Source organism: Artibeus jamaicensis, unplaced genomic scaffold (assembly GCF_021234435.1).
Source record: "Artibeus jamaicensis isolate MK-2021 breed Jamaican fruit bat unplaced genomic scaffold, CSHL_Jam_final scaffold_612, whole genome shotgun sequence".
Taxonomy (NCBI): domain Eukaryota; kingdom Metazoa; phylum Chordata; class Mammalia; order Chiroptera; family Phyllostomidae; genus Artibeus; species Artibeus jamaicensis.
Genome location: NW_026522049.1, coordinates 3,569,077 through 3,585,931, shown reverse-complemented (window position 1 = coordinate 3,585,931; position 16,855 = coordinate 3,569,077). Strand labels below are relative to the sequence as shown.

Sequence of the window (16,855 nt, the reverse complement as noted above, 5' to 3'; positions counted from 1 at the left end):
GAGGCAACTGCTGGAAGTTTCTCCCATTGAGGTTTCTCTCCCTCCCTGTCCCTCTCTCTAAAATCAGTAAGCAAAAAAACAAACAAACAAAACAAAAACAAAAAAACACAACTCCATAGTATGACAGACACAGCTGACCCTCGGAGGCCTGTTCTCCCAAGTACTGAGAATACAGGATGGCATGAGAACACATTCCAGAAGCTTTCATGGTCTCTGCTTGGGTTTTGAGCAAGAGAATTGGGAACAGAGTGGAAGGGATAACAGGTCGTTCTGGGACATTCTGGCCCAAGAACAGGCACTGGAGGGAGGCCTCGGACTTTGGGGGCGGGGGTGGCGGGGGCAAAGGCAGCCTCCCCTTGAGCCGGAGCAGGAGCTCCGCCTGGTGGGGATCCGGAGAAGGCAGCGGTGAAGTCAGACTGCCAAGGTCGTTTCGCTGGGCCCCCTCCATCTGGGGATGTTAACTCCAAAGAAGCCTAAACAGGTTGGGTGTATGGGAAGCGCGTTTGTGACCGGGGCAAAGACGGAGTGGGGGGGGGGACTGGGGGTCAGATTTTTCTACATAAAACCCCCGCCGGGTGGGTGTCTCCTTCCAAGAAAATGGGTGGAGGGAGACGGGGATGGGTTCGGGGATTTAGGATGGAACCAACCACTATTGTCTTTTCGATGAAAACGGGCACAAAACGGAAGCGTTTACCAGGGGGAACGCCGAGTGTGTCCAGCCCAGGCTGCGCGCCGAGTGCACATCTGGAACCGGGCACGGCGCGTGTGCCCCAGCCTCGCAGGCCGCGGGGGGCGCGCAGGCCTGTTGCTGGGAGAATCCGTCCCCCTTCAGACCCGAGGAAAGTCATTCTCCGGCTGAATGACTTCGGGGGCGGGGGGGTGGGGGGGAATAGCAGCTGGACCTTCTGGTGAGACGCGGAAGGGGGCTCCAGTCAGTCTACACAACCCCTGGAGGGGAAAGGGGGAGCCGAGAGTGAACCCGGGGTCCCCACGGCCTTAGTCCAAGAGCGCAGAATGCGCACTTGGTTCACGCGCCCTTGGGTTTCAGCCCCGCAAACGCGAAGGGAGCAGGTGTTCCCTCAGATTTGCCGTTTGGGTTTAAGCTGTGTCAGCCGTTGACACCCCAGTTTTAATGGGGTGTCCTGGAGAGAAGGTTGGCTTCGCTAGCGGCTCGCCTAATCCTCCAGAGCCTACCCTCGCGCGCGGGTCCGGGTGGGTCTCGCCCGCCTCTGGCGCAGGTCCAGCGGTGCTTCCCGCCTCGCTGATGGGGCTCCGGCTGCGCGCAGGGGCGGGTTCGGCCCGGCCTGGTCCCGCCTAGTCCCCGCGAGGCCCAATGGGGCAGCGGCCCCGGCAGCCCCGCCCCGGCCGTGCCTGCGCTCCCCGCGCCCAGGTCTGGGCAGCCCGCCGCCAGGCAGCCGAAGCAGCGGCCGGCGCTTGGATCTCGCCTTCCCGCTTGGTTCCCTCGCCTGCTCCGGATGGCTGGCTACCTGCGGGTCGTGCGCTCGCTCGGCAGAGCCTCGGGCTCCGGGCCGGCCTGGGCGCCGGCTGCCCTGACAGGCCCCAACTTGCAGGACCAGCCGCGGCGCCACTGTGAGTGCCAGAGTGTCCGGGCGGGTGCGCGCCGGGCTCCGCGACGTGGCGGCCTCCGGGTGGGGGATCCGGGACGCTAGCGGGCTGGGGACACCGGGATTGGGCGCACAAAGAGCTAGGGACCGCGTCGCTCCGCCGTCCCCTGCCTCAAGCTTCCAGGCCGCGCCAGGAGCAGTGGTGGGGACTTGAAGGACGGTGGCAACTGGTGGCCCGGGCGATGCCAGCCCTGCGGCCGTGCGCGGGGGGAGCTCCGGGCTGCCTCGCGCCCCCAGATATAACCGTAAGGGGCGCTGGAGGTGTCCAGGACCAGGAGGGGATCCTGCCCGCGCTGGCGGGAGACGAGCAACCGACTGGGGGTCGGAGCACTTCACGAGCCGACTCTGCTCAGACAAAGGCGGGAGGGAGGAGGCGTCCACTTCCCGTTCCTTTTTAGCCTGGCGCGCCGTAATCCCTGCTCGCTGCCAGGCCCTCGTCAGCTATTTTGGGAGCCTTTCGCGCGACAGCTGGAGGAGCGTGCTTTTCATTTCGCCCCTTTGTTTGGGCTCCCTCCCCCCCCCACCGCCCTTCTCCTTGTGGCTGTACTTGAGGCTCCCTCCGAGGCCTGTCCTTGGGTTGATCGGCCTTTTCTCGCGCGCCCGCGGCCCCTGCGATGCTCCTTGGCCCTGCTTCGCTCACCGGTGCGGAGACTTTCCGAATTGTTCGTTGTTTACAGCTTCTGTGGTACCCTCAGCTCCCGCCTTAGCAGAGAGAACAGCAGTCAGGTCTCGAGAAGCAGGTTGCAGCCCGAACCCCCGAGATCAGTGCAGGCTGCCCCCGCTGGGCCGTGGGCATTGCCCACACCCTGCTTCTCCATGCCAGGTGCAAACAACAGAAAAGGGTGTAGGTCCTTTGGCCCTGGCTGATGTCTGTTGTCAAGGAAACCCCTATCCTGACCTGGCCAGGAGTCCCTGGAGGAGTGTGCAAGGGGGGTGGGCCCCAGGCGGCCTGGCCTTCTCGCTGTGGTAGGTAATCGTTAACTCAGTGTTGGGAGCAGCTGACTGGAGCTTGGGCCCTGGCACTCCGCCCCCGCCCCCACCCCAAGGAGAAAGGGGCAGTTCTGTTTTCCAGGGTCCAGGGTTTGCCTCTACAGGGTTAGCCCAGCAACCCCAAAGTTTAGAGTGCCCCCGAGCCCCAAAGCAAGTTTCCCATCAGGCACCACCTTTGGCAAAATATGGTACAAGTTAGATATGTTCGCCAGTTTTCCCTTGGATTCTGCACTGATGACTTAAAAAAAAAAAAAGGAAAGAAAGGGAACATACCCTCCTCACCCCTCACTCCCCCCCACAGCACTTTGAGGGGCCTGAATTTTGGTAACACAAAAAGAGCAGATCCTTCTAGAAGGCCCCAAGGGAGTTGGTTATTCCTGGGAAGAATGCCCGGTGTTTGAACTGGACGCGAGACCACAGGGCTGTGTTCTCTCCTCGCTTGTCCCCTGGCGGCGCTGCCGGGGACAGGATCGTGGGCACTCCCCTGAACGACAAGGGGAGAGTGTTTTGGAGCTGAAACACCCTGTTCCTTTGCTGCCCGGTGATTCCCACACGTGTCTCTTTGCAGCTTTGCAACTCACAGGCCTCCAGCCTTGGCTGCCGGGGTTCTGACCAGTGAGCGTTTGGGGGTGTCCGCTTGGACCTATCGCTCAGTGGGAGAATTACCTACGGAGCCTTCCTAGGCTCCACCCCTAGCTGGGGAACAGCCTCATTTTCTCAACTGCCCTTTCATTCTTCAGATCTTGGCGGCGGGCCTGCTTTCGTAGATTCCAGGGCGCACCATTTAATGATTGTACAGGGTTTTGCGAACCAGTAGAGTTCTTAGGTGTTCTCCACGCAGCCTGGCTTCAACCACATCGCATAAGCCTGCAGCTGCGCCCCCCGCCAGCCTGCCCGCTCCCTGGCATCAGAGCCGGTTTGGGTGATGGCGTTTAGGCCCCGCAGGCTTTGAGGAAAACCCGGGGACGTCTCTCTGTGAGGATGAGGCCTCCTGTGCTGATTCTGTGCAGGGTATTTGAGGGCTGGAATCTGCTCTCCGGTTCCCGGACTTGAATGCTGCTGTAAACCCAGGTTTCAAATGCCAGCAGAAGGCAAATGTTAAAACACTGTATATACAGTGTGAGCTTGTCCAGAGCGGGGAGCCCGTTGCCCGGCAGACTCGCCAGCCACCGTGTCCGGTTTTTGCTGGTCTGATGGTGTGGCGTCACCAGCCTCCGTGTGGGTGACTGCATCCCAGCAGGGTGGGGGTGGGGGAAGCGCACTTCATTCAAACGGGAGGTGACCGCGTTGACCAGAACAGGACATTCATTCATGCCTTCAGCAAATACCGGGCTTCTGCTGCGCATCGGGAACCCGGCGAGGTGCTGGGGGCAGAGCCGGGGGACAGAGCCGGGAATGAGAGGCAAAGACTCCTGTTGTCAGTGGAGTTTCAGTTCCGACACAGGGACAGACGGTACACAAGACAGACGTGGGCTCGTGGGGCGCGGGTGTGCCCGAGAGGTCGGACAGGGTGGCCCGGGAAGGCCGCACTGAATGCAGCCCCGAGCGAATGAAAGAAACAGGCCCTGCTATTATCAAGGGGCGAGCGAACTGCAAGGGCCAAGGCCAAGGTGGAGGAGAACACCTTCACCTGAGGGACCCCAGCTGCGTGAGGCCGGTGGGTCAGAGCGCAGGATGGGGAATGAGAGGTCAGCCAGCTCGTGGGGGCCGGCGGACACTGGCAGGCCATTTGTGAGGACCTTCGTTTTCGAGGGAAAAGAAAGGCTTTTCAATCCACTGAGCCACACCAGCCAGGGCTGAAAGGAGCAGCTTTGCAATGTCATGACCTGATTTCTATTTTAACAGCAGCACCCTGGCCTCAGGGATGGCTGGGCCGTGGGTGGTGGCCCTGGGGGTGGTGAGAAGTGGTTAGATTCTGGACGTATTTTGAAGAAAAAATTAGTAGAATTTTTTTTGTGATGGGTTGGATGTGGGTATGAGGAAAGGGGAGGAAAACACTAAAATGTCTTCCAGGATCGCTCCCCAAAACTGGGGCTCCACGTTCTGCTGGGCCGAGCTGGCTGAGCAGGGGCAGGAGTGTGGTGGGGGCAGTTAATCCTGGGTGCGGCTGCCTTTCAGGGGACCTTGAGCCTTGTGTTGGGAGCAGCAGGCAGATCCTGACACCGGCAACAGGTTTTGAAATCCTGACTTGGTGTTGGGTGCCGCGAGCCCCAGACGGAAGACGGTTGGCCTCACCGGCCTCCTGTGACCACTGTAATTCCACCCCGTGCCCTGGCCACGGCGCATGTGCAACGCCTCCCTCTGAAGATGTCACTGTGTCCCCTGGAGACCTTCAGGGAGGCCCAGCCGCTGTTCCCTGGATTTCAGGTGGCTTTTCACCTCTTGTCCCCAGGGGGGCCGACGTTGGGAGTGTTTGCCACCGTGTTGGCCAAACCACAGACAAGATCTCAAACTCGGACACCTTGGGGTGCCCTGGGGGGGCACATGGCAGGCCTGGCGGGAGGGGACAGGCCACCTCGGCCCTGCCCGTCTGGGCCACGAGCCAGCATCGGCTCACCGTGCGGAAGCAACGGATTCTTCAAAAGAAGCTGGATTTTTTTCTTATTATTTTTAATTTCATTTTGTAAATTAAAAAAATTAATTACAGTTTATAATCAATATTATTTTGTGTTTGTTTCAGGTGTACAGCACAGCGGTTAGGCAATCTCACAATTTACAGAGCGACCCCAGGTTTCCAGGACGCCCCCCGCACGGTCCAGAGTTACCACATATATGATGGACTGTGTTCCCTCAGCTGCACTCACCATCCCTGGGACTGTTTCATAGCTGCCCCTCTGTCCTTCTCAATCCCTTCACAGAGGGGCTGGGTTTTTATGTAAAATCTCCTGGCTTTTTTTTTTTTTTGACTGGTTTAATTTTTTTTAATTAAATTTTTATTTATTTTAATTGGACACATGCATCACAAAAATTTACATTTTACCCACTTTTAAGTCTGCAGTTGAGGACTGGGAAGTATTTTTACATTATTGCGCAACCAATCTCCAGGGCTTTTTCATCTTGCAAACCTGAAACTCTACACCCATAAAGCCCTACCCGCCCCCCCATTCCCTCTCCCTCCAGCCCCGGCCAGCGCCGATCTCCTTTCTGTTTTCATGGCTGACGGAGTCCTCCAGGCACCTCACAGAAGGAGAATCTCACAGCATTTGTCTTTTTGTAACTGGCTTGCTTCACTTAGCATAACGTCCTGAAGGTTTGTCCATGTTGTGGCTTGTAACAAGATTTCCTTCCTTTGGAGGCTGAATAATAGTCCATTGTAGGTGCATTCTGCCTGAAAAATATTCAAGTCAAAGTATATCGGTCTTCTGAGTCAGGTAAAGGAATCGTGCAAAGATGAGGGGATAGAGGTATTAAATCTTTACATACTTAATACTGCTTCTAATTTGTCATAGGAGTTACTTCCCCAAAGTGGTCATGGCGGCTGGGTTGAAAGAGGGTTGGGAAATGTGGCAATGTTGTGTCGATAAGTATACTGCCTTGTAGTAGACACTTTGTGGAAGTATACTATACATTGTAGCACGTATCGTTTATATAAGTGTACCACATTGTAGTGAAATTGCCTGCCTGGAACTGAAACAAAAGAACAAGAACGAGCCCTGCCCTGGCTGGTGTAGCTCATTGGATTGAGCACGGGCCTGTGAACCAAAGGTTCGAGGTTTGATTCCCAGTCAGGGCACATGCCTGGGTTGTAGGCCAGTTCCCGGCAGGGGACTCACAAGAGGCAACCATACATTGATGTTTCTCTCCCTCTCTCCTTCCCTTCCCCTCTAAAGATAAATAAATAAAGTATTTTTTAAAAAAGAACAAGCCCTGAAATCTGTTGTGTTTGTTCCAACGTCACTAAAACACGGAGACTCTTCCTTCATTAGTCTCAAAGCAGGTACATCCGTGGTTACGAGGTGGGTGCCTAGTCTTTAAAGACTTCGAGTAACCGACATTGTTTAACCTTCAGGAGAGTTTCTCTTGCCTTTCCTGGGTTAGGTTCCAAAGTCCCGTTCTTTTCTTGAAGGTTCACGTCGCACTTGGTTTATCCATTCACCTGCTGATGGACAGGGGTCATAGTGCGTCATGTTGCCGTGAGCCCGGGTGCCCAAGACCCTGCTTTCAATTTCAATATGCTCAGAAGTGGGGTGTGGGGATCATACGGTGGTTCCAGCTTTAATTCGTGGACCATACATGGCAGTTCCAGAGAAAACGGTGCAGAACCTCTACATGGTTTTCTGCAGCAGCTGCCCCAGTTTCCGTCCTCACCTGACGGGCACAACTTCGGGTTTCTCCACATCCTCACCCACGCTTGTTGTGGTTTTAAATTCCCCAGCGATGGTGATGTTGAGCATCTTTTCACGAACTCTTCGGCCTTCTGTTCATCACTCTGGAGAACTACCGACTCAAGCCCTTTGCCCATTTGTTAACCAAGTTATTGTCATTATTACAATCTCCTGATTTTTAAACCGTGGCCACCACTTGCAATTTGAGGAAAGCACCGTCTAGGTCAGACGGAGCGAGTCTCTGCCGCTTTGGTTCCCATCGCCGTCCCCGGCTCCTCTGAGGAGTTGGCTTCCAGGGAGGTTGCACTGCCGATTTTTTAAAATATTTCGTTTATTTAAAAACACTTTTTTTTATTGTTTAGTTACAGTTGTCCCCATAACTCTCCCCTGCCCTACTCCTGTCCCTGTTTGTATGTTTAGTTTTAGAGAGAGGGAAAGGGAGGGGACAGAGGGGGAGAGAAATATTGGGCAACTGGAGACCGGGCCTGCAACCCTGGCCTGAGCCCTGATGGGGAACAGAACTGGCGAGCCCTGGGTTTGACACCCAGTGCAGGGAGCCCCACCAGCCAGGGCGGCCTAGCTGACTTTGCTAAAGGCTCTGCCTGCCTCTGTTCGTCTCCGCTGGGTCTTCTCTTTTACGCACCCTCCCTGGGGGCAGCCCTGCTGTGTGTCAGTGGTTTCAGGAAGAGGCGCTCAGCACCTGATTGTAAATGAGGGGGCCCGTAGCCTCTGAGGGTTCGACTCCTGTGTGCACAGCGGGCAGGTTGGCTGCTCTGACCTTGACCTTAAACTCCCTTGCAGAGGAAGTGTGGTGTCCGTAGGCCAGAGGCAGCCAGCCTGACGCCCAAAACGTGAATGGAGGTCAAGTTTGAAACCTTTATGACTTGGCCCCTAAATGAATCTCTCCTTAGGGATCCTGGTTAGGGTTCAATCTATTCTTTAAAAATTGGATTAGCAAGTAACCTCACAGGAGGTGCTCCTAGAAGCTAAGCTAGCCCTGCCGCTGCCCCCTTGACGTCCTTCAGGTCCCGAAGCCCTTCTGTGGACACTGTGGACCAAAAAGGTGAAGGAGTTCCGTAGCTTGGATCCCAAACCCCTGTAAGGAGTAAGGTCTTTCCAGTCAGTGTTGCTTTCTGCTTCTCTTTCTTTTACATTTTTATCTATTAATTTGAGGGAGAGAGAGAAACATCAATTGTTCCACTTACTCATGCATTCATTGGTTGCTTCTCGTATGTGCCCTGACTGGGGACCGAACCCGCAACCTTGGTGCCTTGGGACGATGCTCTAACCCACTGAGCTGGTCAGCCAGGGCGCTTCCTGCTTCTGTGTATTTGACCCACAAGGGCATGGAGGCTGCACTTGAATGAGGGGGCCTGTGTTCTGTCCGCCACAAGCCATGCTCCTTGGTCTCATTTGTCTTCCCGAATAATCTCTAAGATTCTTTTTTACGTTAGAAAAACGAAACAAACGAGAACAGCAGCAACAACCTGTTTGTATACCTTTGGGAAGGGGGTCATTTTGCTGCGCATGTCAACCTTTTTCCTAGCGGGTCAGGAGGTCACCGCGAGTCACGGCTGTGGTTTGTGTTCCCGGCGCTGAGGTGCGGTCTGCTGCGCTTTGTGGCCCCTTCCGCCTGAAGCGGGCTTCGGCGGTCATGCTGTTGTAGTTGCCGGGCCTGCTTTGCATAGGGTTCTGTCTCAGGTTGTCAACCGAGCAGATGTCCCTTCCCCAGGGTTGGTGGTGTTTTCAAGTGAACACCCTCTTTGGTCATCTCTCATGGGGGTTAGGGGGAGCCCTCACTGCATCTGTGCGGATCGTGGGGGACGGAAGAGCACACAGTGGGGGGTGCTCAGATGCCCTCTCAGAGGGTCAGCAAGCCTCCTTTGAGGCAGCCTCTGCCGATTAATCAGACAGGCCATTTTCCTGAGTTTTCCCTGGAATTCGCTCCCCAGGCTGTTGGTTTTTCTCACGAGTCAGGATTTCCTTGAAGAGCTGCGCCTGGCTCCGGTTCCCCCTCCACCCTCCCCCAGGACCTGGGTCAGCCTCATGACCGGTCCTGTGATGTGTCTCTGGCGCGGCCAGACTGGCCCACCTGAGCCACTCGGAGCCGGAGGTCCGCGCCCCATTCCCAAGTGCCCTCAGCCCGAGCTTCCCATGGTGCAAGGTGTGAATCTCCCCGGGGCAGGAAGCCGGGAAGGAACCTCAGCCTCCCCACCTTTGAAGCGGAGGAATAATCCTCCCTCAGGGTGCGGTTCGAGGACTGAACAGAATGATGTGAAGGGCAGTGTGCACTGTGGGGCGCGGCAGAGGTGCTAATACGGTCCCTCTCACTCACGTAAGTCAGGGTCCGGGTTGCAAGGGACACACCAAGTGAGTGACAGGCTGGCTTTGAGAGGGCATTGCGGCAGAGGTTATTGGAAGGACGCAGGGTAGCTCTGAGCACCGCTCGGACTGGATGAGAGGGCACTGCCAGGTGTGCTGGGCAGCCAGGTGGCGGGGCAGCCTCTCCCGGCTTGTTGCTGGACTAGGCGGCCCCCTCGGGCTCTGGTTCCCTGTGCTGTCTCCTCTGCCTTCAGATCCCAGGGGAGGAGATCCGACTGGTCCTGGCCAGCCACGCTCAGTGGGGGATCCAGGTCCCCTGCAGGAAGGGCATGAGCACTGGGCAGCTGGGTCCTGGCTGACTCCTGCTCCTTCCTGGATGGGAGGGTCTGGTGGGGAGGAGAGGGGCTCCCCTCCTGCCTCCCCAGGGACGTCATGCGCTGTCTGCCCCCCGTCCTAGATGCCGACAAGAGGATCAAGGTGGCCAAGCCGGTGGTGGAGATGGACGGCGACGAGATGACCCGTATCATCTGGCAGTTCATCAAGGAGAAGGTAGCTCCCTCCCAAAGCTGACGGCTTCGCGGAGGTCCGCCCCAGCCCGGCTCTCCCGGCCCCGCTTCTGGCCCCGCCCCGCTTCTGGCCCCGCCCATCCGCCCAACTCACCTGTCCCCTGGTGGGCAGCGGCGTTCTGTCACATTTCTGTTGTGTCCAGACCACTCTCGGTTCTTTGTGATGTCTGGCTGGGGTTTGTCCTCATAAGTCTGTGTCTCATGCTGGTGCCAAAGTCTGCCTATCTTAAAACTGTGTGCAGATTCAAGGCTGACGCTGTACCCCACCCACCATGACCCCTCTACCCCTCTGTGCGTGGAGTTAACCTTTCCTCAGTGGTTCGGGGACGTCACCGTGCGTGGTGGCTGCCGGTTGTGTTCTAGGGTGGTGATATGTTTGAGCCACTGCAGCACATGTCCCCAGGGTGGCCTCTTGTCTTCTCCCAGTCACGGGGGTCTCCCTGGGAGACAGTGCTGTCCGTGGGAAGACCCCACAGTCTGTGTACATCCACAAGGAGGTCAAGAATCACCGCTTGTGAATGGGGAAGACGAGGGAGCCCCGCTGTTTAGGGAACATAGATGCAGCTGGAGTCGGGGTGTGGCTGAGCCAGTGGGCCACCTTGGGGAGCACCTGGTCTGTGCTCCGGGATGAGCCCCCCTGAGGGGCTGCATCTGGTCTGCTGGCTGCCCTCCAGCGGTGGCTGGGCACTGAGCGATGGCGACGCCAGCTCTGAGCTGTGCTGCCCCTCCTCCCACTGGCCTTACCGCCTCCCAGCCCTGACTCAGTGTCCTCTGTCATAGTCTGTGCGTGGCCCTGAGTCAGAGTCCTCCGGGCTGACGCCTGACCCTGGCTATCTGTCTCTAGCTCATCCTGCCCCACGTGGACGTCCAGCTCAAGTATTTTGACCTGGGGCTCCCACATCGGGACAAGACTGATGACCAGGTCACCATCGACTCCGCGTTGGCCACCCAGAAGTACAGTGTGGCTGTCAAGTGCGCCACCATCACCCCCGACGAGGCCCGTGTGGAAGGTGCGGGGGCTGGGATGCCTGGAAGACAGTGGTCCCTGTGGGTGGGGCTGGGGTGGCCTCAGTGTCCGTGGTCAGGGTGTGGTAGAGCGAGGCCAGAATCCACTCTCTGGCTCCTGTGCCTTTGGTGCTTCTGCTGTGCTGGGTGGCTCCGGCCAGTGGCCATGCCACTGGGAACCGGGAGCAGGAGGAGGAAGCTGATGCTGTCACCGTGAGACCGGCCTCTTGGGGCAGCCACCCCTGTGGCCCCCTGGACTGTGTTGCAGGCAGGTTGAGAGAGACCTGGGGCCACCTCTGTCCAGAGGAGGGCTCTGTGTCAGGCCTGTATCCTTCAGAGCCTCAGGGGTGGGGGCGGAGGCTCTGGGGGGGTATCACTGGTACCCTGCGCAGTTTTGGTATTATTGCAGGACTGACCCTGCTGCCTGGAGGGGTCTCAGAGAGGTGTCCCCGCTGGGCTTGGATTGGCTGCTGGTCCCTGGCTCTGGGGGCTGCTCTTGAGGCTTCCGTGACATGGCTCTGTGTGGATAGAAGAGCCCGGTTTGGAAAGTTCTGAGAAAGGGTGGGTTAGGCGTTTGCAGAGTTCTGTCTCCCTACTTCCAGCAGCATCGGGGGATCTGGATGGAAGCATTCCAGGTGGACCCCCCGGTCCTCCTCCTTGTCTTTCAGGTGTGCTGTCCTTAGCGTATTAGAATCATTTGAGTGCTAAGCTCTTCTCTCAGGCATTTTTTTTTCTCTCCCAAACCCTGGGGTTTATATATCACCATTTTCCAGATAAGAGAGTTGAGGGTCATGGTCTTAGGCACTCGAGGCGACTCGGCTGTTAGTGGCTGTCCTGGGCTGGAACCAGAGCATCTCGAGGGAGGTGGGGTGTTGTCAGGGATGGTCCGACTGAGCTAGACATCCCAGCGTGATATGGGCATAAGAATAGTCACCCCACAGGCCCACCCGGGACCGGGCACTGGGCTAGGAGCCCCTTTCATCCTCCCGACAGCACGAAGGGCTACGTATTCCATCAGTACTTTCATTCCGTAACTCTGGTTAAACCACCTGCGCCAGATGCACAGGCAGGCGGTGGCGCTGGGTTCTGAAGCCAGGGTGTCTGACCCTGGGGCCCACACATGCGCACCCTACACTCCACCCGGCCGCGGGAGGAGTGTGAGGACCCTCCTTCGGTTGCGTGCTTGCTTCAAATTCTGCAACGGGGCCACCCCATCTCTGCCCTTCTAGAGTTCAAGCTGAAGAAGATGTGGAAGAGTCCCAACGGGACCATCCGGAACATCCTCGGTGGGACTGTCTTCCGGGAGCCCATTATCTGCAAAAACATCCCCCGACTTGTCCCTGGCTGGACCAAGCCCATCACCATTGGCAGGCACGCCCATGGCGACCAGGTGGGCCCCTGCAGGAGACGGGCTCCGCTGGCCTGGGGACTCCCACATCTGGAGCCCTTGGCCTGAGCCACCCTCTCGTCTCTGCAGTACAAGGCCACAGACTTTGTGGCTGATCGGGCCGGCACCTTCAAGATGGTGTTCACCCCGAAGGATGGCAGCAGTCCCAAGGAATGGGAGGTGTACAACTTCCCTGCTGGCGGCGTGGGCATGGGCATGTACAACACCGACGAGGTGAGGCGGGCACAGCGCCTGAGCGCCTTTCTCCCAGCCTGGCTCCCTGCTGCAGGCTTATGCCTGCCAGCTTGGCCGGTTCGGCAGCCTTGCTTGCCTCACTCACATGACCGCCTCTGAGCCAATCACAGAGGCCCGGAGAGAGGGGAGCGCTCTGATTGGATAAACCAGACACAGCCCACTCTAGATGACAGATCCCATTCCCATCCCCGCCACAGGGTCTGAGAATTGTAGAGAGGGAGCTCACTTTCCGAAACAAAGCTGGTGGGCAGTTCCCTCCCACCAGTGGGGGAGAGGGGGGATGGCGACAGGGCCTGGTGACCCTGTCGCCAGACAGGGTCATGTGCAGGGAAGGGTGCCGTTCCTGGGCGGAGCCTGGCCACAGCGGGACCATGCCAGGGACCTCTCTCTCCCCCCCTGCAGTCCATTTCGGGGTTTGCGCACAGCTGCTTCCAGTACGCCATCCAGAAGAAGTGGCCGCTGTACATGAGCACCAAGAACACCATTCTGAAAGCCTACGACGGGCGCTTCAAGGACATCTTCCAGGACATCTTTGACAAGTAACAGCCTCTCCCTTCACCGCGTTCCCTGCCGACACAGCCCTTCCTCCTTGTCCCCCTCCCGAACCCCTGCCCTCATCCTACCTGGGGAGGTCACTGTCCCTATGCACTTGGCCTAGGAAGGGATCCCCAACCTGTCAGCCTCCCGCCCTCCTGCCACAACAGGCGCCTTTGCCTCCAGGCATTATAAGACCGATTTCGACAAGAATAAGATCTGGTACGAACACCGGCTCATTGACGACATGGTGGCTCAGGTCCTTAAGTCTTCCGGCGGCTTTGTGTGGGCCTGCAAGAATTACGACGGCGACGTGCAGTCGGACATCCTGGCGCAGGGTATGCCGGGAGCACCCTGCTCCCTGTGGGGGTGGGTTTTTGGGTCATTTTCAGACCCTTTTGGTGGAAAACTTTAGCCTTGCCGGCTCGCTGCAAGGTGTCCCCCACCCCACGTGGATGGCAGCGGGTGGGAGGTCCCAGGCAGCTGAGGAAGGCTGAGGGAGAAGGGACCTCTCCTGGGTGTGGATGAGTGCACTAGGGCAGCTGCGGATGAAGAGAAAGGAGGGCACAGGAATTCAAGTTGGTGCTGAGGTTTCTGTGCAGGGAGGCCCCAGGTGACTAGGCTTGGCTCCAGTGAAAGCAGACATGGCATGGAGCACAACTGGGAGCTCTTCAAAGTACAGAGCATTTGTTTTGCCCAGGGAACCTTTAGGATGTGGGAGGGTACCAGGGAAGATGGAAAATCCGCAGGCCCTCGAGCGTCCTGAAGCGTTGATCAGAAAGCCTGGGCCAGCCCTTAGAGAGGAACCGTGAGAAAGAGCCCAGCGTTGGGGAGGGGGGCAGGAATAAGGGGAGATGGTGGGAGGAGGCTGCATGCAGGGCAGGGTGGGGATGGGAAACAAGGGTGAGTGAGAGGGGTGAGGTCCAGCTCCTGAGAAGGAGAAAAGAGGAGCCCAGGCCTGGCTGTGGTGAAAAGGCAGAGAGCCTTGAGGCTTTATTTTGCAAAGTTCTTTGGCGGGAACAATTCCCACCTAGACTAGAAGGATGAAAAGCCAGAGCAGTGAGAGACAAAGGCATGGGAATTACCCCTGAGGAGATTGGGGGTGGGTGAGGGAGAAAGCACAGGTAACAAACAGACCGACATCTCAGCCGAAGAATTTCCTTACAGGAGTCGCCCACTTTTTCTTTCCTGGGACTTTCTAATTCTTATTGTGGTGTCCAGTGTGCAGTCCGGGAGACCTTGTCTCTAGGAAGGGTTCACAGGGGCCTTGGGGAACATTGGAAAGACCTCACAAAGCTTTCGAGCAGCCGCTGAAGCGGTCACTGTGAGGGGCTGCAAGCGGCTATGTTCTCTCTGCTTGAATGTGCCTCTCGGCCTCCAGCCAGATTGGGTGCACAGAGCTCTCTGAAGTCTTGAGTGCTGAGGACAATGGGCTCTGGGACACCTGGAGGTGGGGCCACCGATACGTAATTTCCAGGTGCTCTCCTGCCCTGTGTGGGGCCCTGGAGACCCCCCCCCCCACCAGGGCAGACAAACCAGAAATGTGTTCCTCCCAGTTACAGTTGGGGGTGGGTGGGGACATGAGTTGAGTGACAGCAGGAGGGTGGGCGGTCTGAGTCCAGCTGTTCTGAGGGGAGAGGGGCACCTATACTTAGAGGAGGGTCTCCTCGTGCTTCAGGCTTTGGCTCCCTGGGCCTGATGACATCCGTGCTGGTGTGCCCGGATGGAAAGACCATCGAGGCTGAGGCTGCTCACGGCACAGTCACCCGCCACTATCGGGAGCACCAGAAGGTCAGTGTGGGGGGCCCGCACAATCTCTTGTGGGGGCCGAGGCCCCGCTGGCCCTGAGGGGTGGGAGGCGGTGTCCAAGCTGTCCCCTTGTTGCCTTGTTGGCTCTTAATTCCCCTGCAACCCTTTCCCCTAGGGCCGGCCCACCAGCACCAACCCCATCGCCAGCATCTTTGCCTGGACGCGTGGCTTAGAGCACCGGGGAAAGCTGGATGGGAACCAGGACCTCATCCGGTGAGTGCAGGGCCCAGCTGGAGTGAGCCCAGCGTGGGCGGGGGCTGGGCCCTGACCCTGCTGTGGTTTTTGCTCTGCCCTGTGCTCTGCAGGTTCTCCCAGACCCTGGAGAAGGTCTGCGTTCAGACGGTGGAGAGCGGAGCCATGACCAAGGACCTGGCGGGCTGCATCCACGGTCTCAGCAAGTGCGTGGCCCGGGTAGAGGGCAGGGCCGGCCTTCTGGGCGGTGGAAAGAGGCTAAGGCCCCTCCTGAGTCAGCTTTGCTGCCAGGAGCCCGGGGCAGGACAGGTGCCCACCCCTTCCCGTACCCATGTCCCAGCTTCTCCCAGGACAGTTTGTACCCAGGGCCTATTCTCCTGGAAAAGGACAGACATGCCTTCCCAGGTTCCCACTGACTTTGCTGCGGCCCTTTGGCCATGAGCTACTGGTAACCTTTGACCGGTAGCCTGGCCCTGCCTCCCCTACAGGGGCATGAGAGACAGAGAGAAGGGGCTGAGCCTCTCACATGCACGGTGTTCTCTCCGCAGCGTGAAGCTGAACGAGCACTTCCTGAACACCTCGGACTTCCTGGACACCATCAAGAGCAACCTGGACAAAGCCCTGGGCCACCAGTAGCGGGGAGTGCGGTCTGGCGCCCCCGCGGCGGACACCGATCCTCGCGCATGCGCCGGAGGGTGAGCCTCACGGCCCTCTCTGGAGGCCTTGCTAGGGGACACTTTTTATAAATGTTTTTAAAAGAACCTGCGTTTCCCCCCCACGGTGACGGGAAGCAGGAACAGTGTGTTTTACCTCAGCCCGCCAGTATGTTTTGCATACTGTAATTTATATCGCCCTTGGAACACATGGTGCCATATTTAGCTACTAAACTCTCTTCACAAAACTGCCTGCTGTGTGCGTGTCCCTCGGGAAGGAGGCAGTGGGGGCCTAGAGGTGGAGGCCGTCAGGGGCCTGGGGTCTCCACCAGGGACAGACCGGACCCCTGTTAGGTCTCTGCCCCAGGCTCCATCCAGTTGGGCCCACGATGGGGGGAGGGGACGAGGTAGCATTCGGGCAGAGCCACCTGAGTAACCGCCGTGAGTCTGGAGTCGCAGGCCTATGGGTTCCCTGGAGTTTCCTACCACAGTTCGTGTATCATTTTAGGGCTACTGATTCTGGTTACGTTTTCACTGATTTCTTTCTCTGTTGGTTTTAACGTTCTAAACATCTCCAGACCGCTTTGCCCTTTTCTTGGTACAAAAAACAAGCCCTACTCGGCAGCTGGCTGGGGGCTGGGGGCTGGGGGCTGGGGACTGGGGGGTGTGGACAAGGGGACAGTGGGTCCCAGGCTCTGGTTCATCTCCATTCTTCAGCAAAACTGGAAAAGTAAGGTTATAAAGTTGCTGGAAAGTTAAATAGATCCCATTTACAGGGCTACTCTCCTATTCCTAGGGAGGAGTTGTATCCTATTCACTCACTAAAATAAATATTTGGCAGCCCTAAGTCCATTTCCCAAATTTGGGGTGGGGGACCCTCTCACAGCTCCTAAAACTGAACCCTTGGGAAGGCGCGTCAGGTTTGAGGTGGGGCTGTAGCGGCCGCGCACACTGGCGCCCCCTTCAGTTGGAAGGGCTGCTCTGCTGCCAGGGCTGTGGGAAGAAAAGCTGCCAGGCTGGCGCTGGTCTGCCCAGCTCAGGGTGGGGAAGGGGAAGGGGAAGGGGAAGGAGGGAGCTCAAGGTTTCCAGCCCCTTCTCGCCCATTAGTAGCAAAGACCTGCAGCTCCCCAGAACACACAGCCTCTGAAGTCCAGTGTAGCATGGTGAGCTGGCTCTTTAACTGGTGCCCTGT

General features: G+C 57.8%; 2 protein-coding genes across 2 annotated transcripts in view; one reads left to right on the top strand and one right to left on the bottom strand.

Moving 5' to 3' along the window:
- Window positions 1-1,367, bottom strand: part of SEMA4B (semaphorin 4B) — a 67,058-nt gene extending 65,691 nt beyond the window's left edge. Inside the window, exon 1 of the mRNA XM_053658924.1 lies at window positions 1,195-1,367. The gene's annotated coding sequence lies outside the window, so the exon portion shown is untranslated. The remainder of the gene's footprint in view (window positions 1-1,194) is intronic.
- A 16-nt stretch (window positions 1,368-1,383) lies between these two features.
- IDH2 (isocitrate dehydrogenase (NADP(+)) 2) lies at window positions 1,384-15,914 on the top strand. The gene is made up of 11 exons (XM_037145001.2): window positions 1,384-1,590; window positions 9,720-9,811; window positions 10,673-10,838; window positions 12,063-12,223; window positions 12,311-12,454; window positions 12,878-13,014; window positions 13,196-13,347; window positions 14,688-14,800; window positions 14,934-15,031; window positions 15,124-15,216; window positions 15,559-15,914. Exons 1-11 carry the CDS (start codon window positions 1,476-1,478, stop codon window positions 15,644-15,646), a joined length of 1,359 nt encoding a protein of 452 aa, XP_037000896.1. The 5' UTR covers window positions 1,384-1,475; the 3' UTR covers window positions 15,647-15,914.
- The last annotated feature ends 941 nt before the right edge of the window (window positions 15,915-16,855 follow it).